This window comes from Phoca vitulina, unplaced genomic scaffold (assembly GCF_004348235.1).
Source record: "Phoca vitulina isolate PV1807 unplaced genomic scaffold, GSC_HSeal_1.0 scaffold21, whole genome shotgun sequence".
Lineage (NCBI taxonomy): Eukaryota > Metazoa > Chordata > Mammalia > Carnivora > Phocidae > Phoca > Phoca vitulina.
Window position 1 is genome coordinate 26,851,385 of NW_022589724.1, and position 26,047 is coordinate 26,877,431.

General features: G+C 55.7%; 2 protein-coding genes across 4 annotated transcripts in view; one reads left to right on the forward strand and one right to left on the reverse strand.

Moving 5' to 3' along the window:
- Positions 1–43: 43 nt before the first annotated feature.
- On the reverse strand, positions 44–14,785 carry CRAT (carnitine O-acetyltransferase). Of its 3 annotated transcripts, none has more exons than XM_032418308.1 (14): positions 14,207–14,783; positions 11,553–11,816; positions 8,650–8,768; positions 7,424–7,477; positions 6,617–6,782; positions 6,055–6,229; positions 4,674–4,852; positions 4,061–4,161; positions 3,554–3,673; positions 3,244–3,366; positions 3,008–3,143; positions 2,568–2,630; positions 1,658–1,795; positions 44–801 (listed from the first exon to the last, which is right to left on the reverse strand). In XM_032418308.1, exons 1-14 carry the CDS (start codon positions 14,231–14,233, stop codon positions 589–591), a joined length of 1,878 nt encoding a protein of 625 aa, XP_032274199.1. In that variant the 5' UTR covers positions 14,234–14,783; the 3' UTR covers positions 44–588. The 3 variants fall into 3 exon arrangements, with proteins under 3 accessions (XP_032274199.1, XP_032274198.1, XP_032274200.1); XM_032418307.1 differs by having other exon boundaries at positions 601–917; XM_032418309.1 differs by lacking the exon at positions 3,554–3,673 and having other exon boundaries at positions 601–917; positions 14,207–14,785.
- A 69-nt stretch (positions 14,786–14,854) lies between these two features.
- PTPA (protein phosphatase 2 phosphatase activator) overlaps positions 14,855–26,047 on the forward strand; it is a 30,312-nt gene continuing 19,119 nt past the window's right edge. Inside the window, exons 1-3 of the mRNA XM_032418310.1 lie at positions 14,855–15,168; positions 19,754–19,851; positions 23,463–23,549. Of these exons, the coding sequence (XP_032274201.1) occupies positions 15,138–15,168; positions 19,754–19,851; positions 23,463–23,549 (216 nt within the window). The 5' untranslated portion in view covers positions 14,855–15,137. The remainder of the gene's footprint in view (positions 15,169–19,753; positions 19,852–23,462; positions 23,550–26,047) is intronic.

The window sequence follows — 26,047 nt, forward strand, 5'->3', positions numbered from 1 at the left end:
CGTCTGCCCCACCTCGCCTGCCCCCTCGGCTGAAACACCTCTCCACTGACAAATTTCTGCTTTATTAATTAATCGCCTTGCATGTTACTGTTATACAACCATCAACATGGTTCAGGAATCAAGCTGAGTGGAAGCGAGCGAGTCGGGGCTTAGGGGCCACATGATCCAAAAGAGCACAGCAGCCCCCCTCCCCCCCCGGGGAAGACGGTACTGCCATGCAGGGTGGGCCGCGTCGAGGCCTTGGGTTTCCCTTACCAGCACACCCTGCACCCTGGCTCAGCCTCGGGGAGGCCTGGAGCCCCTGGCTCTAGAGAGTCCCGTCTCTAGATCCTTAGGAGCCAGCAGTGTAGAGGGCAGGGGGCTCGCTAGAGCTGAGCTAGCAAGAAAAGGACTTCCCAGTCTGCTGCCCTAGCGAGGGACGGGCTCTTCGGGTTCCTTCCCCTGGAGGTGGGCTCATGGGTGACGCGCTGGGCGCCAGGGCCTTCCGTCCTACTCAGCCTCTGAACTCAGCCCAGGACCCGGGCCCCAGCAAATGCTGGGGATGACCCCATGGAAGGCCCTGGCTCAGGCGTGCAGGCCCTGCATTAGTCAGATCTGCAGGGTCCGGGGGGGGGGAGGGAGCAAAGGAGCGGAACGCTGGTGGGCGGCCCGCTCCCGGGGTGGGCGTGGCTGTGGCGCCGGCAGGCCTGAGCACAGGGGGCTCACAGCTTGGCCCGAGGGTGGTTCTGCAGCAGTGCGCGCATGTCCAGGAGTGCCTTCTCCAGGTAGTGCGCCAGGCGGGCTGCGTTGGTCTCGGCGCAGCTGTTGTAGGCCGACACGGAGAAGTTGATGTGAGCCTCCATGGGGTTATAGCAAACGCCATAGCCATCTGGGACCACGGGCCCAAAGAACATGACACAGTCTGTCTTGGCAGGGACCTGGAGACAGCACAGGACTGAGGCTTCCGCCCTACCCCACGGGCTCCCCTCCAGCCCCGCGGTGGCACAAGCCGGCCTTTCTATATCTCTGCTCGCGCTGTGCTCTGCCCGAGACGCCCCTTCCTCTTCTCCAGCAGATGCCTTCCTTCTCCTCCTCCTTTGGGGCGCAGTTCTGGAGTCAACCCTCTACGGAGCTGTCCTTGCCATTCCCGAGGGAGCTTTAAGTGCTCCCTCCTTGAGCCTCCCCTGACCCCCAGCACTTCCTGGGGCGGGGAGGGGGGGGAACGTCACTGCCTTGGTCCCTGTGCTTCCAGCCTACACTGTGAGCCCCCAGGGACACAGGATGGTGGTCTGTCCCTGCTGTGTTCCAGTGCCCAGCACTGGATGGCATGACTCAGACGTTCCTTCGTGTCTGACCAGTGAATGAATGAAGGTGATTCTCCCACAGTGGGGGGCGGGGGGGGGGGTACTCTGACTCCTTCTCAGCCTCCCTGAGCTGCAGCACAGCCCCCTGACCCCAGCTCTTCCACCAGAACTCAGTTCTTCAGCAGTGGACATGGGGTGGCCTCTATGGGTCACGCCACCACCAAGGTCTGACCATGTTCTGGACTTCGGCTCTATTCAGTGGAGCCTTTGTCCAGCTCCAGCAGGGTCTGTGCCATCCCACCCCAGGGCACCTAGGGCAGTGGCAGGGGCCCGGAGGGCAGGAAAACCCAGATGGCTCCGGGGCAGTGGCCCACCTGGCTGGTGGAGAGGTTGAAGTGCATAGCGACGGCGTAGGAGGTGTCCATGAAGATGTCGGGCATGCTCACCAGGTCCTCAATGGCCTGCAGCTTCAGGCCCAGCAGGTGCCGGTCGAAGGCCTCCCCGCGGATGGCCTGTGAGAGGGGAAGCCATCAGGCGCAGCGGCTGCAGGCCCCGAGGATGCCCCTGACCTTCCTCAAAGGCCTATGGCGGCAGCGCCTCTTCCACACGGTGGTCCCTTGGACTCCCAAGACCAGAGGGTCCAGGCAGTACAGCCCTCCCGTTACAGATGGGGAAACTGAGGCCCAGGGACCTGCCCAGGGAGGGGCCAGGGCAGGATTTAAGAACACAGGCCTACAGCTGGGTGGCCTGGCCCCATCCTGGCTATGGGGCCTTGGCAGGTCACTTACATCCTGGAGCCTCAGTGTCTTCATCTATAAAATGGGGATGGTCACTGAATTTCCTTTTACAGGGTGGCAGTGAGATCGAAATGGACATCTGCATGGAACATGGGCTGAGCCCGGCGCACACAGGTGCTCAGAGCCAGATGGAAACCCAGGCCTCCACCCTCCTGACCACCGCCCAAGCTGTCAGAGGGCAGGACCGCTGCTGTTGGCCAGACCCTGCAAACCCTCAGCGTCCTGGGCTCCCGGGACATTGAGGAGAGAGCATGACGCAAGGGTTCTGGGGCTGGGCCAGCAAGATCCAGAGGCCAACCCGGGACCAACAAAGTCACTGGGCTGAGCCTTGGTTTCTCCAACTTTAAAACGGCAATATTCAGCCTGGCTCCAGGTGCCCCAAGTGCCCCAAGGTTTGGGGAGGAGGGGTTTGTGTTAAGGGTGAGCAGCATTTGCTGCAGGGATGGACAGGCAGATGGACAGCTGGGAAATGAGGTCATTCGGTCACCTGGTCGGCGTAGGCTCGGTGGGCTTGCACGGCCTTCCGCAGCAGCTCCACCTTCTGGTGCTCCTAGGGGGTGAGGGAGTTGAAGTATATGTCCCTTCCCTGTTCCTGCCGCCCACACCCCAGCAGCCCACTTCCCAGCCAGCACTGGAGTCCACGCCCCCTGAGAGCAGAAATGGGAACTGCCCTCTCTCTCGTCAGTCCTTCCTGAGGCCTGACCCACAGGGCAGATGCTCGCTGCAGATGAGTGAATGAACAAACAGTTCCTTTTAGTCTTTGGCTGCCAGGAAGCTCAGGGCCAAATCATGACTCCACCTTCTGGGAGATTCCCAGCACCCAGGGGTTGAAGGGTTGGAAGGACAGTAGGTGCTCAATCAATGGTGTGATGACAGAACGTACAGGAAGGGAGACCAGCTTGCCCACCCTTACCCCGGACCACTCACCGACACGCTGGGGTCATCCATGGCTTTGACGAAGGCCAGCGAGTCCACGGAGGCGGAGCGGATGGTGTCCGTGCGGCCCAGGTGAAACATGCGCAGGGAGGCACTCTCGTACGTGGCGCACGCCTGTTTGTAAATCCTGGGTGGGAGAGGGGGCTGAGCACCCCCCTGGCAGGTTGCCCCGCCTCCACCCCCAGGCCTCATGCCTCCTCCACCGGCGGGGTGGGGGCGGGGCGCACCGGTAGTAGGCCAGCTGTAGGGCCATCTGGACAAAGGCATCGGGGCTCAGCTTCTCCGCCTTGGGGAAGTCTTTTCCAAAGTGGTGGAACACCATCACCATGATGTCCAGGTCCTGGATCATGCTGGGGTGGGGTGAGAGGGAGGTGGGTGAGGGGCAGGCAGCACCTGGCAGCCCCTGGCTGCCCAAGGGAAGGCCCAAGAGCAGGCTCAGTAGCAGCCGGGTACGACGACAGACCCAGAACAGGAGCCCGGCAGGCTCCAGGGACCCAGGCTTTTACCCTAACTTAACCATCTGTGCCCGGTGCTTACATGCTGAGATTCTGCCTGGCCTTTTCAATGTCACTCTTGATCTCGGGGGTGATGTTGAACCGCAGCTTCTTGGGCATGGGCAGGGGCACCATGGGGGACCGCACAAGCTCGGGCTTCTTCCTGCATGGGACACGGGGAGGCCTCGGGAGCCTGGGTCCATACCTGGGCCGGGGGTGGGGGTGGGGCACAGGTCCCCGAGGCTGGAGGGAGCCAGCCTAGGGAGACCCTGGGTTTGCTCCTTAGAAAAATGCCTTCGCCCCAGCTTTCTAGGAGCCACATGGAGGAGGCCTGCAGAGGGGAGGGGACTTGTCCGAGGTCCTGTAGCTGGGAAGTGGCAGAGCCGGAAGGCAAACCCAGGTCTGACAGACTCTAAGCCCAGGCCTTCCTTCCTCCAGCTTCATTTGAAGAAACAGATTCCCAGGCCCAAGGGAGAGGGGCGTTCCCCGTGTGTGTCACCTATCACCGGGAGCTAGGGAACTGGGTAGAGGGTGGGACAACCACACTCACGTGTACTCAATGACGTGGTCCACAAGGGCAATGATGGGGGGGCCCTCTGCTGCTGCGTGCTCATAAACAAGCCCACAGGAGCCATCTTCTGCCACAATGAACTATGGAGGGGAGCAGGGACCCGTCAGGCCCAGGGCCCTGGAGCCACTCTCTGCTGGCTGGGTCCGTGGGAAGCGCCTCTCTGAAGCCATCTCAGGGGTTAGGCTAACTTATTATTGTTATTAGTAACAGCTAATGCTCAGCAGGGGCCTTGGGCCCTTTCCAGACCACAGCAAGCACATCGCATACTCATACACCTCACTGAGTCCCTGCAGTACCCTCCCTGAGGGTCATTTTACAGGTGCAGAGAGGGAAAGTCACGGCCAAGACCGCGTCGCTCTGCCCGGCCCCACAGCCCAGGCTCTCTCTGATGTGCTGCAGCAGTGAGAGTGGCTTCTGGGCCAGGCCCGCTAATGACAGGCTAACCGCCTGGTAATTACAGCCACATCCACCTGCTGGCTTCCCACCTGTTTTACTAGCTGGGAGGCCAGGGACGCCCAGGCGAGGGGCAGGAAGTCCTGAGGCTGCAGTGGGCCAAGTTTGGGTGTGCGTCCTGGCCCCGCTGAGTCCTCACCTGCAGCGTCTTGTCGAACCAGCGATTGCCACTGTTAAGCTTGCCCCCGCCCCCGTGCAGCATCTGGCCGGCCACGTGGTTGCGGTACACATCGTCTGAGACCCGGGGCATGGGGGCGTCCAGGCACAAGGTGAAGATGCTCTTCTGGATGGAGCGTACTGATTCCCGGTTCACCTTGTCTGTGGAGGCAGGCGGGAGGGGTGTGAGATGGGGCTGAGAGCTTTACCCTCAACAGGACCCTGCGGCTCCCCCGGCACCCCGTGAGGCAGGGCCCAATACCGGACCCACATTAGAAATGAGGAAACAGGGGCGCCTGGGTGGCTCAGTTGGTTAAGCGTCTGCCTTCGGCTCAGGTCATGATCCCAGGGTCCTGGGATCGGGCCCCGCATCGGGCTCCCTGCTTGGCGGGAAGCCTGCTTCTCCTTCTCCCACTCCCCCTGCTTGTGTTCCCTCTCTCACTGTCTCTCTCTCTGTGTCAAATAAATAAATAAAATCTTTAAAAAAAAGAAAAAAAAATGAGGAAACAGAGGGTCACCCACCTGGCTCTTCAGAAGAGCCTGCAACACCTGATCTCAGGGTGGTGAGTTCGAGCCCCAAGTTGGGTGTAAAGATTTCTAACAAAATAAAAATAAACTTAAAAAAAAAAAAAGAGGAGGGGCGCCTGGGTGGCTCAGTCGTTAGGCGTCTGCCTTTGACTCAGGTCATGGTCCCAGGGTCCTGGGATCGGGCGGGCCCTGCATTGGGCTCTCTGCTGGGTGGGAGGTCTGCTTCTCCCTCTCCCACTCGCCCTGCTTGTGTTCCCTCTCTCGCTGTGTCTCTGTCAAATAAATAAATAAAATCTTATAAAAAAAAAAAAGAGGGGTGCCTGGGTGGCTCAGTCAGTTAAGCACCCGACTCTTGATTTTGGCTCAGGCCAGGGTCTCAGGGTCGTGAGGTCTGAGATGGAGCCCCGGGGCTCAGTGGGGAGTCTGCCTGTCCCTCTCCTTCCCCCTCTGCCCCTCCCCCGACTCTTGTGCATAACTAAATAAAATCTAAAAAAAAAAAAAGAAAGAAATGAGGAAACAGAAGCCCCAGGTCACGTGGAAAGCCAGTGTGGCTCAGGGCCAACACAGGGGTTTGGCTCTGGGGACAATGCCCCGACCAACACAGGATTTGGAAGGAACGTGGAGGCAGAGGTGGGGTCTACAGCCAGAGGACTTCGACTGTTACCGTAACTTGCTACTTAACAGAGGGAAACTAAACCCAACCAAGCCTTAGTTTCCTCATCTGTGAAATGGACCAACAACACCCACTCTGACTTGAGAGGATTCAGTGAGAAATGTGGCTGCCCAGGGCCTGGTGGGGGGCCTCTCTTCCTTCTTCCACCCCCACCCAGGGGCACCTTTGATGAGGGTGTTGTATGCCTTGGCCCAGGAGTTGCGGTGGTTGGAGGTGAGGATGCCCACGGGCTCTTTGTTGGTTTGCAGCGACGAGTTCCAGATCTTCTCCAGCTGCACGAAGATCTGATCTGATGTCAGGGGTGTCCCGTCGCTGTGGTACACATCCAGCTCAAAAAACTATCCGGGCACAGGCAGGTGGAGAGAAGGGAGGCGCGGGAGGGGGGTGTGTGTGTCTCAGACTGGCGGCAGTTACCTCCCACCCCTGCCTCCTCCTGGCCTTGGCAGCCCAGAAGTTGCAGCCAGTGCCAGCTGGCCCAGGTCCTGCCGAGGGGACGAAGTCAGGCCACGGGTGTGAGTGGGGGGGGAGGGCCTTGCATTGCTCTCCCCCAGGCTGGGCAGGCCCGCGGCCCCTCCTGGCTGCCCTCAGGCTGGGGCCTAGCGGGGCACCCGGTGGAGACGCCCAGGGCATGCCTGTTCCTGGGGACGCTTGGGCCTGTGTGGTGGGGCGGCTGACTTTTGGCCCTACCCCCCTCCTCCCCTGTAGCAGGCTGGGAGCCCACCCACTTGGTAGTTGTGCACCACAGTGATGTGCATGGGCGGCTTCTTGGTCTTGCTGAAGCTGATGACCGTGTCCTGCTTGGGGCCTGGCACGCGGCAGGAGGACAGGATCTGATAGTACTGGTTCATGCACAGCGGCTTCCCCCCCAGGTACTCCACGGGCAGGGTCTCGCTGCGGGGGGGGGGGGGGGGGGGGGGGGGGGGGGGGGCCCCCCCGGGGGCCCCGGGGGGGGGGGGCGGGGGGGGGGGGGGGGGGGGGGGCAGAGGGACAGTGAGGGGGCCACCAGGCAAGTAAGCAGGAAAGAGGACAAGACCGGCGACCGGCAGGAAGCTGCTGCTGGGCATAGCTGAGAAGGGGGCTCACACAAGTGGTGTCCCGACCCCCACTCAGCAGGAGCCAGGGCTGGGTCAGGGCCTGGCCTGTGGTCAGGAGGCCTGTCTTCCACCCTGGCTGGGCCCTGCTGGGGTCACCCTGGAAACCCCCTTCCCCCTCTGTGCTTCAGTTTGCCACAGGAGAGATGAAGCAGTGAGTCAACCTCTGGGGTCCTCTTTGTTTGCCTGGGACACCAATTCCGGGGGTCTGTTGGGACCATGTCACCAGGCGGCGGACTCAGCAGCGGGAGCAGAGGACCTAGGTGTTCCAATCCCCACACTCTGTCTCCCCAACCCCAACAGAGGCTGGGCCAACAGGAAGTGAAAGCGAGGAGCTCTGGGCCAGCCCAGCATTGGTCTGCTGATTGGCCTTGCCCCGGCCCAGGCTGGAGTGGCTGTGGTAATTGGGAGGGGGAAGGGGAGTGGGGGCGGGCTGCTCACTTGTCAACCATGGCCTTGAAATCCAACACGCCCTCGATGAATTTGGCAGCGAACCTGGGGGGACCAATTAGAGATCAGAAGCTGTGTGGACTCCTCGAGGGAGGTCCCTGATCAGGGACACCCGTGGGCTGACGGGAGGGGCCTAGTCAAAGGAGACAGATTGCTTCACTTCTGATTCACTGCTTGCAGTAAGCATGAAGGAGTTCAAGGGCAGGACCTGTGTTTGAGTCCCAGCTTGCCTTTCTGAGCCAGCTTTCTCTTATCTCTAGAGAGAGAGCTCTTAGAGGGCCCAGGGAGATGCTTCAGCCAAGCCCTGGCAGGATATAGGTGTAATGAATGGAGGTACGATTATAGCTGGTTTACTGGTCAGTGCTGGTGGATTCTACCCACACGGGGCCTGAAGCCCTGAACCACAGCCTGGAGCCTGGAAGGAGGTCACCCTTCTCTGAAACCTCAGTTATAGAGGGACCTGGGACCTTGGGGGACAGGGAGTATGAATGGGAGGGCAGTGGCTCAGGGTGTCCCCTCTGATAGGTACCTTCCTGTTTGGGGGCCTCTGTGTCTCCCAGGCCACCTCTCTCAACCTGACCTTCCTCCTTAGATGGTCTGGGCCACCCCAATCACGCCTGACACCTGGGCTGCCCCGGACCATGGGGACCACGGGCTGGAGTCTGAGCCAGAATTCTTGGGGTACCCTGGTCCCTTTAAGAGAAGCAGGTGGTAGCCCTGGGTGGCTGGTCCTTGGGCAGGAGATCCCTGTCACTGGTATTTTTATCCCTGGTAGTACCGGAACAGGGGCCAGGGCAAGTGACATGGCCGAATGTGGAAAAGGGGACTGCGTATAAAGGTCACTCCTGTGGCCAGCTGGAGAGAGAGAGAGGAGGGTGGTGAAGTGTCAGAACTGATGTGAGGGACAGCCTCAGGTTTAGAGGGAGGGAGGAGACATGGTCCACAGTGTGGTGACCAGTTATGAAGCTGTAGAGCCAGGAAGACCCTGCTTTCTGGCCCGGATCAGCCAATCCTGAAAGGTACTCTTGGGCAAGCCCTTTCATTGCTCTGAGCCTCAGTTTCCCCATCTGTAAACTAGGGATGATACTCCCGACTTCATAAGGCTGAATGTGGGGATGAAAGATAATGACCAGGACTGGGGCCCCTGCAGTCTCCTGAGGCATTGGACGTCAGGGCCCTGGACATGCCTGGACCCTGTCCCAGTCGCAGCCACTCACCGGAGCTGTCCCTGCAGGTCCACAAAGTCCTGTTTGGGCAGGGCCACACCAGGGCTGGAGTAGATGACCAGGGGCTGGCGGTACTGGAGGTAGGCTGTTTTGAGCCACCATTCGGACAGCTGGGAAAAGGACCAGAGCCTGTGAGGCGGGGGCGGGGAGCTGGCTGGGCCCCTTCTGCCCCCACTATAGAGCGCAGAGCCTCCGCGTGAATGCTCAGATCCAGAGCCCCCCACCCCCTTCAGCCCACCAGCAGCACCCCATCATTTCCCCTTCGCCTGAGGCGATCCACCTTAGCAAGATAAATCAGACAATATTGCCAAGCCGAAGATTCCAGAGAGAAAGACCGGGCAGGAAACCTGAGGGTGGGGGTGGAGTGGAGTGAGGGGAGGAGGCAGAGGCAGAAATGGGAATCATTTTCCTTTCTTTTACAAAGCTTTTTTTTTTTTTTTTTAAGATTTTATTTATTTATTTGAGAGAGAGCGAGAGCACAAGCAGGGGGAGCGGCAGAGGGAGAGGGAGAAGCAGACTCTCCACTGAGCAGGGAGCCTGATGCAGGACTCAATCCCAGGACCCTGGGACCACGACCCGAGCCGAAGACAGACGCTTCACTGACTGAGCCACCCAGGCGCCCCTCTTACACACTTTTGGTCAATGATTTTACTACTTTTAGAAAGAAAAAAATATATGCCCGATAGACAAAAAAGGGAAAAAGGGAAAAATCTATAAAGTCTGATGAATGTGTTTTTGACCGTCCCAGGTAGACATTCTCCAGGGAGCCAGGAACGCACGGGCTCAGTGCAGTGTAGCCCTTGGGGACCCTGGTCCTCCGTAGCCTGGGTTTTGTTGGTGTCAGGCTGGGGTGCAGACACTCCCTTGGGTCTCCAGGTCAGGGCCATCTGGGGAAAGCTCCCTGTGAGGGTAAATCACTGCCGTAGTGACGAGATGTGGGTACCACATCCTGTGTCTCCACCTGGTGGTCTGTCCTCTGCCCAAGGGGCGCTATTTCCACTGGGGGAGCAGTCTCTCTGGGGCCCAGCCATGGACAGGCTGTTGAAGGCTCCTATCCCCAGGCTGGGCAGACTATCACTGACTATCATCCTTGAGCCTTACGTGCTGACTGTATTACCCCCCTCGCTCCGCCCCTGCAAGCACATGCCTGAAACACCTCTCTGGCTGGTCTCTCCATCCCAGGTGCCCCATACCCCCACTGTGTTTCCTCTCCCCTCTCAAACGGCAGTGGGACCTGCCTCTTCACCAAACAGTTTCTGCTTGGGGGACTGCGGGCCTGCAGCACCAGGCCACCAGCCGTGGGCCCCTGGCGAGGGGTGAGGGAAGGTGATGTGCCCAGGTTAGACAGCAGGCCGGGAAGCAACGTCTGTCTGCTGACTTGTGACCTGAGGACAGGGCTCCTGGTCGGCCAGACACTCCTGTGTAGCTCAGGGCCTCCCTGAGAGCAGCTGTGTGGCTCTGGGCTTTCAATCTACCTCTCTCGGCCTCAGCTTCCTCATCTGTGGGTCAGGGAGGAGCAGACAGGAATTCCCTCCCCTTGGGGGCAGCCAGGCTGCCCTTCAGCCAGGGGCCCCCACTCCATCAGGATCTCAGGGCCTCTGGCCAGAGCTGGGAAATAAGGGGAGATCCTGCAGATGGGGGCGTTCCCCTGCTGAGAATCTGCTGGGCACGAGGGCCCTGTGAGTGGAGAAGGGGATACCCCTACCTCTTTAGCTAGAAGCTTCTGTGGGAAGGAGTTCCGGGATAAAAATGTTGGGAAACCGCCAGACCACAGACTCTCTAAGTGCCTGCCAAGGCTCAGTACATGCCAGCCTGCCAGTTGATGACTCCGATCTCCTGTGTGCAGCCCCCAGCCCTCCACCTGCCCCACTCAGAGCATTTCCCACCTTATGTGGCTGGAACCCGGCTCTGGTTCTCTCCCACAAGACTGCTCCCCCCTCAGCCCTCCCCGTCTTGGCCAGTCTCCCTCTCCCCCCGGCCCCCGGCCCGCCACGCAGTTGCTTTAGGTCAGGACGGCTCCCCCCACAACCCCCATCAGCAAGGGCCACTGGTGCTGCCTCCAGAACATACACGGGACAGAGGGAACTGACTCGTCTGCCCTCTCCCTGCTGGCATCTCCCTTGGGGTGCCGGTGCCAGCCTCATCCCATGCCTCCCACCCCCACGCCCGCTTCCCTCCCAGCAGTCGGGGTGGTCCTTTTCCACCGTGCTGAGGTGTAAGATGCATACAGAAAAGTGCACGGAGCATCAGTGTGGACCCATTTTCACGAGCTGTGCACACCTGCATGACAGATGGGCACAAGGAACCAGGGTGATCTGATCTGTCACCGAACAGCACCAATGCCCCACTTGGAGCCCTCCTGTGGCCCCCTCCCACTGAACTCCAGCCCAGATTCCTTCCGCTGATGCACCCCCCACCCCCAGCCCCAGGCCATTGCTCTACATTCCAGCCTTGGCTGTTGGACATGCTAGGCTCTTGCCACCTTGGCCCAGTTGTTCTCTGTCTCAGATCCAAGGCCACCTCCTCTCTGCCCACTCAAAGACACTGCCATTCTCCTCTCTCCCTTTTTTCTCCTGGGGAACTTCACTGCTGGAAAGAAACTCATCCACTCACCTGTATGCTGTTTAATCACCTTGCTTCCCACCCTCCTTGAATGTCAGCCCCAAGGGACCATGGACTGTGTCCTCTTGCTCACTCAGGGACCGGCCTAGTGCGAGGCACAGAGGAAGCGCTCAAGAAACCCTGTGGCACGAAAGAATGTGCCAGAGCAGCTGGTGCTAGGAAATTCAGCGTGAGGCCGGCAACAGGCCACAGCAAGGGATCCTCTCATGACCTGAACCTCTGAGAGGGCCCCGGGCCCCTCAACCCGTGTGGGAACAGGGAGCTCCACTCACCCAGTTCTCCGTCTTCCTGGCCCTGCGCTCCAGCCCCTTCTGCAGGCGCTCCCCTACGCCCCCCGCGGTCTGAAACTCTTCCACCAGCTGCTTGGTCTGGGCCCACTCCTCCTCGCTCACGATGGGCTGCAGCGCCTTGAGGTAGCGGTCCAGGGACTGGTGGAGTGCGGGCACGGGCAACCGGGGCAGCGAATCCTGGTGGGCCTTGAAGCGGCTGGAGACATTCATCAAGGAGGAGGGCCTGAGGAAGCCCAGTGGCTTCACCTGCAGGCAGCAGAACATCCTGCTCATTCTCTCACCGGCTCTGGAAGACCCTGGCAATCCTAAAGCTCTGGTCCTGGGCACTTATGTGCCCATCCCCGGGGTCAGAGACAGCCTCTTGGGTGGTGCCTGCCTGGCTTCCCAGCCCTCAAACTGTAGGTATCTCCACCTCTCTGGGGCCTGGGGATGCAGGTAGGGGGATGGGCAGGGGTGTGGCCATTGATCCCGGTAACCCGGAACCAAGTCAGGATGAATGGCACCTGTTGGGGGTGGCAGAGCTGACAGCGACCTGTCACCTGTCTGGAAGCAACAAGGCCCCACCTTCTTCACCCTAGCCCAATGAGCCAGCCAGCAAGCAGCGAGGTGAACGCTCCCGCCCAGGGGTCCCCACCTCCATTTCTCCCACCCTTGCCAAGCTGGGAGATGAGGCATAAAGAGAAAGTCAGAAAGAGCCGGATGACGACAGGACCTTTGGGCGAGGGCCAGGCCTTGGTTTTCATCTGTCTGTGGGACGGGCACAGAGGCGGCATAGGGGCAGTGCCGTGGTAAGCAAGAGCTGAATGGCCTGATAGGTGGGTGAGAGGTGGCAGAGAGAGAAAATTGGGGAGATTCTGGAGGTGGGCAGAAAGAGAAATAGGAGATCCGAGGCTTAGGCAAGTGGCAGAGGATCGTTCCATACCTTCTCTTTCTGCTGCCCGTCCTCCATGGCAGGACTGAGGTTCTGAGCCCTGTCTTTCTGCCTTGGGCTGGGCCTCTAAGCCTAACTGTGCTACCCAGTGGGCGAGCAGAACCTAGCAAGAGACAGCCACTTGCCTGGGCTGGAAAGAGAAGACAAGAGCCAAGATTCAGGGGGGACGCAGAGGCGGAAGTGGCAATGGCTTTGGTGGCTAGGGTGGCATCTAGGGTTGTGGCGGTGGCAGGCATCCTTCTTGGCTGCCAGAAGTAGAGGATTCGGGAGCAGGTGAAGGGGCCGGTAGGTAGTAGGCACCAGAGTAGGAGGAAACCTGGCTTATGTTCTCCTCTCTCCTCTGGGTGGGTCTGGTGCCAGGGCGAGGAGGAATTTTTAAAAATCCACCTGTTGGAATCTGCGTAGGTTTGTTTAATGATGGAAAACTTGGCTGGAGGCAGAAACTGCCTGGCCACTGAGATTCCACCACAACCCTGAAATCAGTCCTGTAAACTGGGGTGGGTGCAAGAGAGCAGACACTGGGAAAGGGCCATTAAGTGGCCAGGGGCTGCTAAGAGCTCATCCCGTTTTCCTCCAGTACTCTTGGAGCCCTTCTGGGGGCCTCCCTTCCACCAAAGCCTGCTTCTCTTGAGCCGTCACCTGGGGGCAAGAGTGGAGGACTTCGGGCACTAAAAAAATAAACTGAAGGAGGAGGCAGCTGGTTTTGGGATTCTGCTAGATTTGAGTCACCAGATCCGGGGGATTCTGGCCAAGTCTCTCCTTGCCTCAGTTTCCCCAGCCGTAAAGTGATCAGGCCACCCAGCAGGTCCTGGAGGATGACCTAGAAGCTGTCTGTCAGACGGGGGCACTGCTCGGTGTCAGTGGCAAGGGCGACGTGGAGCCTTGGGGTTCTGGGAGATCTGGAAGAGCCTCTGGGCCAGCGGATGAGTAACCTCAGCCCTCTGGGCCAGGTAGTGTCTGTTTGAACATCCTTCTTGGTACAGACAGAAGGAGATACAAGCAGAGATATGCTTGGAGGAGAGAGGAAAGGAACTCAAATCAGAGTGGCAGCACTGCTTGCTGCCCTGTGGGGAGGATTCTGGGGTAGACATGGACAAGCTGGCGGGGAGGGACTGGTGGAGACAAAGGGTATGGGGCTGCCAACTGCTGCCTCCTGCCGGTTCAGAGGATCTTCCAAGCCACCCAGCTTGAGGCCTCCACATGAATTTCTCTGGCCACACAAAATTCCCCAGGGGCCATTTGATAAGCCCAAGGAGACTGACCAACTGGATGAGGTTGGAGAAGTGGCTCTGGCCTGGGCATAGATGGCTCAGGCTGAGTATGCGACAGGTGTGTGAGTCAGGGAATAACTGGGGGAAAGACCCCCGGTCCCTCAGCTCCTTGGCTCTGGGTCTAAGGGTGGAGGTGCTGCCTGAAGCCAAGGGTCCCCACTATCTTTTCCAGGTGGCTGGAATTTAGAGCCACACGACGTGCGTTCGATCGGATCTCTGACCTTGAGCCTCCGTCCCCTCCTCTGCCAAGCAGGGTTAGTCCACCTGGGGATCCCACCCCAGCAGCTGTTGGCCGGGCAGGACAGTGGCCACCCGGCCGCGTCGCCTCCATGGCCTGTTTCTCCATTCCGGCGCAGCTGCGTGTCTCGCCCGACTCGCGGCCCGCCCGCCCGTCCGTCCAGGGCCCGCCCGCCCGGGTTCCTCGCCGTACTCACCACGGTCCTGACCGCGAAAGCCAACATCTCTGGCGCCCGCCCGCGGACACACAGTCCGCTCGGTCCGCCGCACTGGGCAAAGTCCGCGCCGCTGCCTCCGCCTCCGCCGCCGTTGGTGGGTCCCCGCTAGAGTCTCCGGGCCAAGGTTGCAGAGTCACCGCCGGAGGCGGCCCGGCGCCCACCCACCGGGCCGGGCGGGCGGCGGGCTGGGGGCCCCCGGGAGGAGGATTCTTGGGGCGGGGCCACCAGCCGGTTGCGGGCCCGGGCCGCTAGCCGCGAGCGCGGGGCGGGGCTGGCCGGGGGCGGAGCCCAGGGCGCAGTTAGTGGTCGCGAGACCCCGCGAGGCGGTGGAACCCAGGAAGACGGGCAAAAAAGGCTGCTGTCCAGCTCACCGTCTCCCACCTCCACAGGCTGTCTAAGCTGTTGGAGGCAATAGCGTGCACCCCTCTCAGTCCATCTGGTGTCCTTGAGCTCTACTCTCAGAGCGGCAGGAAAACACAACCATGTCAATAAGGGAACGTCCTCTAATATGCCTCGGGATAGGGTCAAAGATGACAGGTGGGGAGCGCCCCGCACAAGCATGGCTGCCGCGCTCCCACAGCCGGGCGGACCGCTGGCCGGTAGGGAGGTGAGCCGGCCGTTGGCGCGCATGCTCCCAGCTGCCCCGCACCAACATGGCCGCCGCCTCCCCGTGAGCGCCGCAGCCGCGAGCCGGCCGTTGCTGGGCATGCTCCCTGAGTGCCCCGCACCAGCATGGCCGTCGTCTTCACGGGGGTGATTTCAATTCTCGGTTTTCTGTTATAGCCGGCTGGTGCTCCTTTCTCTTCAGAAAGCTCTGAGCGCCTGGTGGAGCCGGGGAAAGGGAGGGGGTGCGGAGGTGAAAGGTGAGAGGGGACTGCAGGCATTCGGGCCGGCTCCTGGCGGGAGGAAGATGGCTGAGGGCGAGCGGCAGTCGCCGCCAGGTAGGACGGGCCGGGCCCGGCCGGGGTCGGGTAGGGGCGCGGGGGCGGCGCCCGGCGCGGGGGCGGGGTAGGGGTGTGGTGGGGGGGGGCTCGGCGGCGGGGGAGGGGGCGGGTCGGGAGGTGGAGGAACTCGGGTGGTAGAAGCTGCTGGGCCCTGAGGAAGACGTGTTGGGGGTATCTGGGGAGCCGGCAAGAACCCGGGGCTGCGAAGGGGTGGCGGGTGGGGCGCAACACCTGAACTTGGGGAGCCCGGCCAGCGCCGTGGCCCGTGGGGAGGCCTTTTCCACATCTGGGCTGCTTGTGCTGAAGTCAGCTCTTGAGCTGGTGGGGAAGCTGCCAGGGATGGGGTCGAAAGTGATTCTGGTGGCTGCCTTCTTTATTAGACCCTGCTCAGGGGGTGAGGGGTGGTGCTCTGTGGGCCTGGGCCTGCCTCCACCCGGTTTCCAGACTCCTCCGCACCCTGCCCACCCCTCATCCACCTACCCTCTCTCCCTCTTGGAGGCGGGTTTCAGTGGCTGAAAATTTACTGAGAGAAACTGCCCTTGGTTGTGTAAACCACTAATTTAAAAAAGCTGGTTGTGCAAGATGAGCCTCTCCCTGGCATCACGATCTGTAACTTTTGTTTACGCTGTGGCCTGGCTTTAGTTCATCCCAAATAACTAGGGAAAGGATCTTATAGAGACCCGTATCCTGGAGAAGGGGAAGCCTGTTTGCTGACACCCACCTCCCGCACCCGAGCTAGGAGGGACTGACCGGAGATGATTTAAAATTCTGACAGGGCGAATAGATTGGCCAAACACAGCTCATGTTTTGAACGCATTGGATATTCCTTCTAACTGTCTTGCATTTTGGGATCCCTGGAAAGGTCTCAGGAAGGAGAAATTACGAAGATCAAAAAAGGCATCCCCTTCCCCGCACCAAATAGATGAACAAAGAGCTGGGTATGGTCTCTTAGGGCATTTGAAACCAGACGTTTACTTCATTTAGTACAAAACTTCTGTGCCTGTGCCCTTAGAAGTTCGGTGATGCCTGTGAGAGATAGAAGCCAAGCAGAATTCTCAGTGAGATGAATGTGTCTCCGAAGTTGGGTGGCTGGGTGAGATAGCCCATGCACTGAAGGAGATGAAGGCACAGTGAGGATATCTATGGCTGGAAAGAGCCAGGTGCCAGGAGGTGGTCCTTCTTTGAAGTTTGAAACAGGACATTTTGGAACAAGTAGAAAGAACTACTTCACTCAGACAGTGTAGTGATGAAAACCTTGGATTTTAGAGTTGTACAGACCTGGCTCTGCCTGGCAGATCACATTCTCTGAGCCTTGCTTCTCTCTGAAAATGGGGCTGTTAATACCTTCAACAGAGTTGTAGTGTGTGTTCCATAGATGATGTGGGCAAAACATGGGGCATGGGGAGTAGTCAGGAAATGTTGATTGCTGTTGTCCTTTTAAAAGGTGGTACAGGTTGAACATGTAGGCTGGTTCTCAAATGATAGATGATATTACATTATACTTTTGGGGGGGGGTTAGGGAACATCTCTAAAACTCTAGATACTTCCATCTTTTACTGTGAGCTTGTAGGGTATCCACCTGTCCCGTGACACTTTTGTCAGAGATAGAGTCTGAGGCCGGAGGGACTCAGTTATCAAGACCCTGGTTTGAAGGCTTGTTTCTTTTATTTGAGATTGCATATTCTGGTAACAACATGTGTGTATGTTTCATTAGTGGTTGTTGCAATGCTTCCTACAAGGTAGCCATTCCTCTGGTACCAGGCCTGGCTTGGACGGTTTCCCACCTGTGAAATAACTCAGAAAGGCTGTCCCCTGGCAGGGAACTTACAGAAGGGCTCTCTGTTCCTAATGATCATTTGCAAGTTGATTATTTGGAATGTGGAACACATTTTCCCATAAAAACAATGATGTTAGGTTACCAGCCTGACCTATAAAGCTTTTAATTTAATAGCATCTTTTTTTTTTTTTTTAAGATTTTATTTATTGGGGCGCCTGGGTGGCTCAGTCGTTAAGCGTCTGCCTTTGGCTCAGGTCATGATCCCAGGGTCCTGGGATCAAGCCTCGCATCGGGCTCCCTGCTCCGTGGGAGGGTTGCTGCTCCCTCTCCCACTCCCCCTGCTTGTGTTCCCTCTCTCGCTGTGTCTCTCTGTGTCAAATAAATAAATAAAATCTTTTGAGATAGAGAGAGACAGACAGCATGTATAGGAGGGAGGAGGCAGAGGGAGAGGGAGAAGCAGACCCCCGCTGAGCAGGGAGCCCGAAGTGGGGCTGGATCCCAGGACCCTGAGATCATGACCTGAGCTGAAGGCAGACGCTTCACAGACTGAGCCACCCAGGCACCCCTATTTAATAGCATATTAGGGTAGTAATTTACTAATAGTAGGGGCCTCAATTTTGGGTTCTGGGAACAGGGCTTGTAGAATAGGTGGGAGGAGGAAGAGAGTTTCTGATTTGTTTTTTGGGCTCTGGTTTCAATTTTGAATTAGGCAGAGGTTTGCCTTGCTCTCATCTCAGATTCTCTATCCTCCTCCTCAGGTCTCCAGGTATCCTAGAGCTTTCCCTTTCTTCCTTGGGGCCTCTCCGGGCATGCTCCATTCTCCCAAATGTCACATGTTCCAGAACCATCTTAGGCCCATGTCCCCTTTCTCCATGCAGGCAATGTCAGCTAGATTTTAGGAGGACAGCAGGGGTACAAATTTATCGTATGTCTTGAATGACTCTTTCTGGAGAGTTTGGGTTTTTAAAGGAAGGTGTTAACTAATACAACAGATCTTCAATAGTGGATTCAGGCACGGCCCCTGTCCAAGACCCTTGGGGCCAGGTGTATTTTGGAATTCAGGGTTCCCCAGATTTCAGAAAGGAGCACCCCACAATCAAAAATACTTCTGCAGGAAAACCTAAATTCCCTAAGAGGGATCTGCAAAGCCTATAAATGTCCTCATGTTGGTTTAGGTTTAAGTTTTGTACCAAATGAATTTGTGCCAAACTTATTTTAAAAACTTTGGGTTTTTAGAACTTTTTGGATTTTGGAATTATGGAGAAGAGACTGAGGGCTTGTATTTCCCAGTGTCACAAAGTAAAGGGAATCCTGCAGTGTGGGCCAGGTATTTTTGGCTAGAGAGGCCACTCATACTAAGCAGTCCACTTTGGTGTGAAGTTTGCTTCTAGGTCAGCACGTGGAACTGCCCTGTGTTTTCCTTTCCCCAAGTTCTGCAAATATAGAAACTCCATTTAAAAGTTGTTTTTTTTTTTTCTGATTAAAAAATTATTGTATGCGAGTTTTTTTTTTTTTTTTTTTATTACGAAAGAGAGAGAGTGCGAATGCATGCTCAGGCTTGCGAATGTTGGGGGGTGGGGAGAGAAGGAGAGGGAGAGAGAGAATCTTAGGCAGGCTCCATGTCCAGCATGGAGCCTGATGCGGGCCTCCATCTCATGACCCTGAGATCATGAGATCATGACCTGAGCTGAAATCAAGAGTTGGGTGCTCAACTGAATGAGTCACCCAGGCGCCCCATATTGTATGCTAGTTTTTAATAGCAATATGTAGCTTAGAAATGGAAGTCCCTTATAAATCTTACCTCCTAGAGATGACTATTAATTAACTTTGGGGTTTAATCCTTCAGGTTTTTCCAGTGTATATGCTGATACACATGTTATTTATACGAGTATGTATAGCTATTTTTGCAATAATGAGATTATGTTATATATAATATAGCTTAATTTTCTTTTTTTACTTATTAATATCTAGGCTGTTTTCCTATGTCAATAATTTAGGTTTTATTCTTTTTAAAAAACTATGGAGATTTCCATTATGTGAGCATATTATTATTTACCCATTGCCTTGTCAATTGATATATGCGCTGTTTCTACCTCTTTTCCATGCAGTAAGTGCCTTTACATACACCTTGGTGTATATAAAGGTGTATATAAAGGGTTGATGCCTACAAGTAGAACTGTTGGCTCCATGGGTCTGTGTGGTTTTTACTTCAAAAGTCAGTGCTGAGTTGCCTCCTCAGCAGATTCTACCAAGACTCCCACTAGCAGTGCAGGAGAGTTCCCGCTTCCCCATTCCCAGTTGATGCCAGATGGTTTTAATCTGCCACCCTGATCTGGAAAAGCCATCTCATCTAATTTACATTTCTGTGCTTACTCAGAGGTTGGCAATTTTTTTCAAATGTTTATGGGTGGTTGTTTGTAATTTTTTTCCTCCTTCTTTGAATTGCCTGCTTCTGTCTAAAAGGTCAACTTCGTTTTATTTTTCTAACCATTCTCCGGTGAGGGAGCAGGAGGTGAGGGCACCGCGGAGCAGCTGAACCCGTCAGTTGTTGAGGGCATCGTCAGTACGGCGGGGCTCCAGGCTGAGGGTGGAAAGGCGGGCGGTCAGTGGATTTGGCTTGATTGTCCTGGGAGTACGTGTCTGGTTTACCCTAGAGACTGGGGGTTGGAGTCTTGGTTTAAACGTGTGTGTGTGTGTGTGTGTGTGTGTGTGAGAGAGAGAGAGAGAGAGAGAGAGAGAGGGAGAAAGTTGGGTTGAGGGGAAAGATTCTATTTATCTATTTGCTTCTTCACTTTCTTTTTCAAGATTCTTCGGAGGATATCCCTTCAGCCACTCAGAACTTCATCATTCCAAAAAAGGAGATCCACACAGTTCCAGACATGGGCAAATGGAAGCGTTCTCAGGTACCAGCGGCATCTGCACTGGAGGGCCAGAGCTGGGATGAGGAACTTGGGCTTTTGCAAAGACAGTGAGCTCCTGACCTTCCTTGTTCTTGGAACCAGAGCTGTTAGAAGCTCGGGAGAGAGCTGTCCCCCTCTTTCTGGGGGAGAAGTACAGCTGGTCTCGGAGCCAGTGTGTCTCAGAGAGAAGAGGTTATCACTCTCATGGAAACCTAGGCCAGGGAGGTGGCTGGGCCTAAAAATACCTAGGAACCGGGACCTAGAGCGAGGGGAAGTGCAGACCAGCTTTCTGTGCTGCTCAGTCCAATGGTGGGCAGGAAATAACAGCTTCTACCTCCTGGGCTTCTGGCAGAGGCTGTGGAAAGATTGGGACTAAGAAAAAGAAAGCCAATTTCAAATCCCCAGGGAAAGCCTTGGTCCCAGCTCCAGCCAGGTGTCCACACCTGGTCTGCTCACCTGGGGTTGGGGGGGGTCACTTGTGCAGAAAGGCAGGTTCTCTTTAGGGAGTCCGCTGTGCTGACACTGAGCCCACATCCTACAATGGCCGTGGCTCTTCTTGGGCCATGCAAGCCTTTCTGGCTCCTCTTTCATAAGCCTGCCTTCGAAATATTTGCAGATGGTTATCATGTCTTTTCTGAGTTATGTTCTCCCCCTGAATCTTCACCAGGATAAACACTGTAGTCCCTTCAGCTGCTCAAAGGACACATTTGAGTCCCTTCGTCATCTTGGTTGTTCTACCTCAGGGTTTCTAAACCTCAGCACTGATGACGTTTTGGGGTGGATAATTCTTTATTGTAGGGGGCTGTCCTGTGCATTGGAGGGTGTTTAGTACCTTCCCTGGCCTCTACCTGCTAGATGCCAGCAGCACCCCTTCCCCAGGTATTACAACTGAAAATGTCTCCAGACCTTGTCAGAAGTTGCCTGGGAACCAAATCGCCTGGGGTGAGAACCACGAATCTGCTCTGAACCTGCAGATTGGCTGAATCCAAACGTGGCTTTAGTTCCTTGCTTTCCCCCTGGGTGTTTTCCAAGGAGGATGGGGTGATTATGATGTGCTAGGTATTTTTTTTTTAATTTTTTTATTGTTATGTTAATCCCCATACATTACATCATTAGTTTTAGATATAGTGTTCCATGATTCATTGTTTGTGCATAACACCCAGTGCTCCATGCAGAATGTACCCTCCTCAATACCCATCACCAGGCTAACCCATCCTCCCACCCCCCTCCCCTCTAGAACCCTCAGTTTGTTTTTCAGAGTCCATCGTCTCTCATGGTTCGTCTACCCCTCCGGTTTCCCCCCCTTCATTCTTCCCCTCCTGCTACATTCTTCTTCTTCTTTTTTTTTCTTTCTTAACATATATTGCATTATTTGTTTCAGAGGTACAGATCTGAGATTCAACAGTCTTGCACAATTCACAGCGCTTACCAGAGCACATACCCTCCCCAGTGTCCATCACCCAGTCACCCCATCCCTCCCACCCCACCCCCCCACTCCAGCAACCCTCAGTTTGTTTCCTGAGATTAAGAATTCCTCATATCAGTGAGGTCATATGATACATGTCTTTCTCTGTTTGACTTATTTCGCTCAGCATAATACCCTCCAGTTCCATCCACGTCGTTGCAAATGGCAAGATCTCATTCCGTTTGATGGCTGCATAATATTCCATTGTATATATATACCGTGATGTGCTAGGTATTTTTTAGCTCATTTAATCCTCACAAAAACTCTGGGAAGTGGGCTCAGTGGTCATCTCCATTTTGAAGGTGAGAAACATGAGGCCAGGAGATAAAGACATTTAGCCAGATGGCACAGTTAGCAAGTGGTTGGGATGAGATTCAGGATTCATGCCCAGGTCCTCTGTCTCTAGATAGCCATGGGTTGAGCCACTATGCTCTAGGCCACAGGTCAGCAAATTACTGCCTGCTCACCAAATCTGGACCTCTGCCTGTTTTTGTAAATAAAGTTTTATTGGAACACAGCAAGGCTCATTTATGTATTGTCCATGGCTGCTTTCGCACTAACTGGCAGAGCTGGGCGGAGTTGAGAATTTGTGAACCAGACTTTATGGCCTGCAGAGCCTAAAATAGTTACTATCTGGCCCTTTGTAGGCAGTTTGTTGATCCTGCTGTAGGCACCAACACTTTTTGGGAAGTGTTGGTTACTTTTTCTAATGGAGTATGTGTTGAACGATACCGGATAGAAGGCTTTCACTTGCTCTGAAGCTCACCACTCAAGTTCGTGGCTCGACAAGTGACTCTGTGGCATGGTCCACACAGTTTCACTAGGCTGCCAAGTGCAGCAACCAGGAGCGTGGACTCAGGATCAGAGAGGTCAAAGCTTGAAGCCCAGGGTTGCCATTTCCTATTCTTGTGACTTAGGCAGCGCACCTAAGCTGGCCAAGCCTATTTCTTCTACCGTAAAATGTTGTTGTTGGGAGGCTTAGATGACTCAAAGTCCAAAAAGCACCTGGCCCAGTGCTAGGCATTTGTGAGCTGTACTGAGATGCAGGCATGGTTGTTACTGTTACAGGGATGAGGATGGTGGCATTGGTGGAGACTTTGCACACAGTCTTCTTTGTAAGAATGACCTGAGCTTTAGTCACCAAGAGACTCAGGCCCATGTGGGAGCAGGGACCGTGGAGGGTGACACTGCCCCTTGCTGCTTCCTGTCTTTGCATCGCGGTATAGTTTGCAGGAACGACTGTGGCTTTGCAGGCAGGATGAGGGCTCGGACCTGCCCCATGACCCCTCGTTTCCATTTGTGGCCGTTCCACGGGCTGTAGGAAGGGCCTGGTACAGGAATGCTCCCTTCTAGATACGGAATGGTCAGTTCTCAGGGCTTGCTGTGGCTGCTGCTGGCATTTTGGAGAAGGAGGAAGGAAGAGAATGAGAGGCAACAGAGAGAAAGAAGAAACGAGACCAAACAGAAGTCACTTGCTCCCAGGGCCTACACCTTAGTGCTTTCTTATCCCTGTGCTGGTTGTAACCTGCAACTCAACAGGGAAGAGAGTGCCCAGTTGGAAGCCAGGGATGGGTGTGCTGGGAGACCTGGCCATGGGCAGAAAACAGTTTCTTCTCCTGGGAGCAGGGGGTCTGCACTGCAGGCTCACAGCCTGGCCTGTCTGGTGGGGGAAACATCTGGAAGACTAACTGGGGAGGAACCCTTGCTGGTATTCCTTGAACTCCTGGTGGTATAGTGGAGTTGGAGGACTTGTGGGGTCCTAGCTCCACGTCTAATGAGATCTTGGTCTTAGGAGACCTTGGGCAAGTCACCTCTCCTGAAGCCTTGGTTTCCTCATCTATACAATGGGGACAGTGACAGTGTTTACCTTGTGGGGTTGTGTAAAGAAGCTGCTGTCAGGAGTAGTGAGCACACAATGAACTCTGGCTGAAGGTCTAGGTGTCATTGTGGTCATTGGCTCACCAGCTGTTTAGGATAGAGAGTAGGGTGGAGTATTTGGTGTTATTGTTCTACTTCTGCTGGCAGGCCGGGGTCCAGGGACAGCTTGGAGCTCTTTGGGAACTGGGTGGAGCTGGGGGCTGGCCAGGGTGTGGAGGGTCAGGGGTCTGACACACCTCTTTCCGTCCCCACTCCCCACTTTGTTTGGTAGGCGTATGCTGACTACATCGGATTCATCCTCACGCTCAACGAAGGTGTGAAGGGGAAGAAGCTGACCTTCGAGTACAAAGTCTCTGAGGTAGGCAGAGGCGGGGGAGGCTGCTGCAGCAGGGCTGCTCCCAGAATAGCTCCAGAGCGTCACCTGTGCTCATGGCCCACAACAGGCCAGTGCAGGAAATAAGATCGCCTAAGCACATGTGCGGTTGACATTTTGGTGTTTGTATTTCTTTTCCTTTTTAAAAAATATTTATTTATTTGAGAGAGAGAGAGGGAAGGAGCATGCGCATGAGTGGGGGGAGGGAGAGCGACAAGCAGACTCCACGTTGAGCGCAGAGCTGACCCGGTGGCTGGATCCTGGCAGGGCTCCATCTCAGGACCCTGAGATCATGACCTGAGCCGAAACCAAGAGCCAGACACTCAACCGACTGAGCCACCCAGGCCCTTCTTGGTGTTTGTATTTCTAATCTTTTTTTTCTTTTTTTTTCCAATTTGTCAGTAGATGTATATTTATAAAATTGGGATCAAGGTAAATATGCTGTTTTATAGCCTGCATTTTTGCTAACTGGTGTTTTTATGTACCTTTTTAAATGAAAAAAGATTATAAATGAAGTAAGTGTGCTTCACTGAAATGTATTAACAAAAAGCTGACCTCTCCCTATCTTTCCCCTCCTACCCAGCTCCCTGGGGCGGCCCCGGGAACAGTTTGGGGAACGTCACCCAGACCTGCCCTCTGAGCTCCTCCTCTCCTGCTGCCCCTCCACTATGTAAATGGCAGCCTCATTGAACCGGCCCTCATTTGTTTAAATAGCCCTAACTGTGGACTTTGAGGTTGTGTCCCTAAATGTCGCTGCTCTGAACATCGTTACATATAGATCTGTGGGCGCTCTTTCCTGAGGAATCATTCCTGGAAGTGGGGATGCTGAGTTGAGGGCATGCACTGCAGGGTGGATGCTCTTTGGCTGCTCTTCTGGAGATAGGTTGTTGGTGGAGAAAGGACAAGAGCTGTGGGGAGGTGTGGGCTTGCAGGCTATTTGCTGTTGCTGGATGCCATCTCCAAGGGCTGGGTCCCAAGCCTCCAGTGGCCTCTTGGGTTCCTCTCCCAGTCGGCTCACAGTCACCTTGAGACTCTTATCTCAGACACCAGGGCCTGAGCTGCCTCTCAGTGCCTTATCCCACCCTGTTGGATAAGGCCTGGCCCTGTCGCAGCCCGGTCTCTCCACCTGTCCCTCATACCCCGCCTCAGGAGAGCTGCTGGGTCCCAACTGGCTGTGGGGTGGCTGAGGTCTTGTTCTGTCACCAGAGGGGAGCCAGACCTGTGCTGGGGATAGACCTCCTTCTCTTGGGGGCTGGCCCACCATTGAGTTTGTGGGTTGGGAGAGAGAGGGTTTGTCCTTGAGCCTGTGGTGAGGGAGGCTCGGCTGTCCTCAGTGGGCAGGGAGTGTGGCGGGGGAAGGCTAATTACAGGGGGGTGTTCTAATTACCCCAGCAGATCCTGAGGTCAATTAATTTCCGCTCACGCTTTGATGGTAGACACCACGCTGGCCAGGTGTTGTTTTAGCTCAGGAGCTGTTCTCTTGGCAGAATTGCAGCATGGTTAAGTGCTTGGGTTCTGGAGTCAGGCTGACTAGGTTTGGATAACCTTTCCCTTCCAAGCTGAGTGGCTTCGTCCCCTCTGACCCTCTATCTCCTCATCTGTTGAGTGACAGAGCTGGCAGACCGACTCATGGCTCCTGGGGAGGAGTCAGTGGGATCCTACATGTAGGCTTGTTAGGACAGTGCCTGGTACATACTGGATGTCTTTATCATTATTAGCTGTTATCATGAGCTGTTTTTCAGTTCTGACCTCCAGTAGTGGTGTGATTGCTTCAGTTGGGGGCGCTTCCTGAGCTGGGTTTCATCCCAGTGCCGGGGTGATCACTTGGTGGGCAGAGGTGACTAGTTTGGTCTCCAGAGGTCTCCCAGCTTCTGCCCATGGCTGGCAGGGCAGCAGAAGGCAGGGCTCACAGCATGTGGTCTCAGCCCACAGATGGGGGGAGGCCCCGGCACAGCTGCTTGGGGATCCCGCTTCCTCTCACGCCTGCCTCCTCCTCCAGGGATGGCAGCTGGGGAGAGGGCAGACAGAGCCGCCCTAGGTGGCAGCTTCCAGACCAGCAGCGAAGGGAACAAGCAAGGGCAATGTGGTGAGACTGTCTAGACCCATGTTTAGAAGGCTCTTCTGCAGTTTGAGATTATATCTGTCTTAATGTTTGGGGGTTCAAATTTTTGGGTTTTGCAAAATGTGGGTAGATAAGAGCCTTATTTTTTTGCTATTCTGTTTCCTATTTAAGTTGGGGGCAAAGACAAAGAAAACACTGGCAAGTAATGGTTTGGAGAAAATTTTACTGGTCCATGAAATCCAAAAGGAAGCACTGGTTTAGGGAGCTGGAGGGTAGTTCAAATTACTATTTGTGCTTCCTGAGGGTTCGGCCCACAGCAGGGGAGCCCCCCCAAACCCCTCTGCCCCAGCCAGTCAGACAATAGAGGCAGCCCCTGCATTCTAAAAAGCCCTCTCCAGAAAGAGGAGCTAGGAGCCGTTTA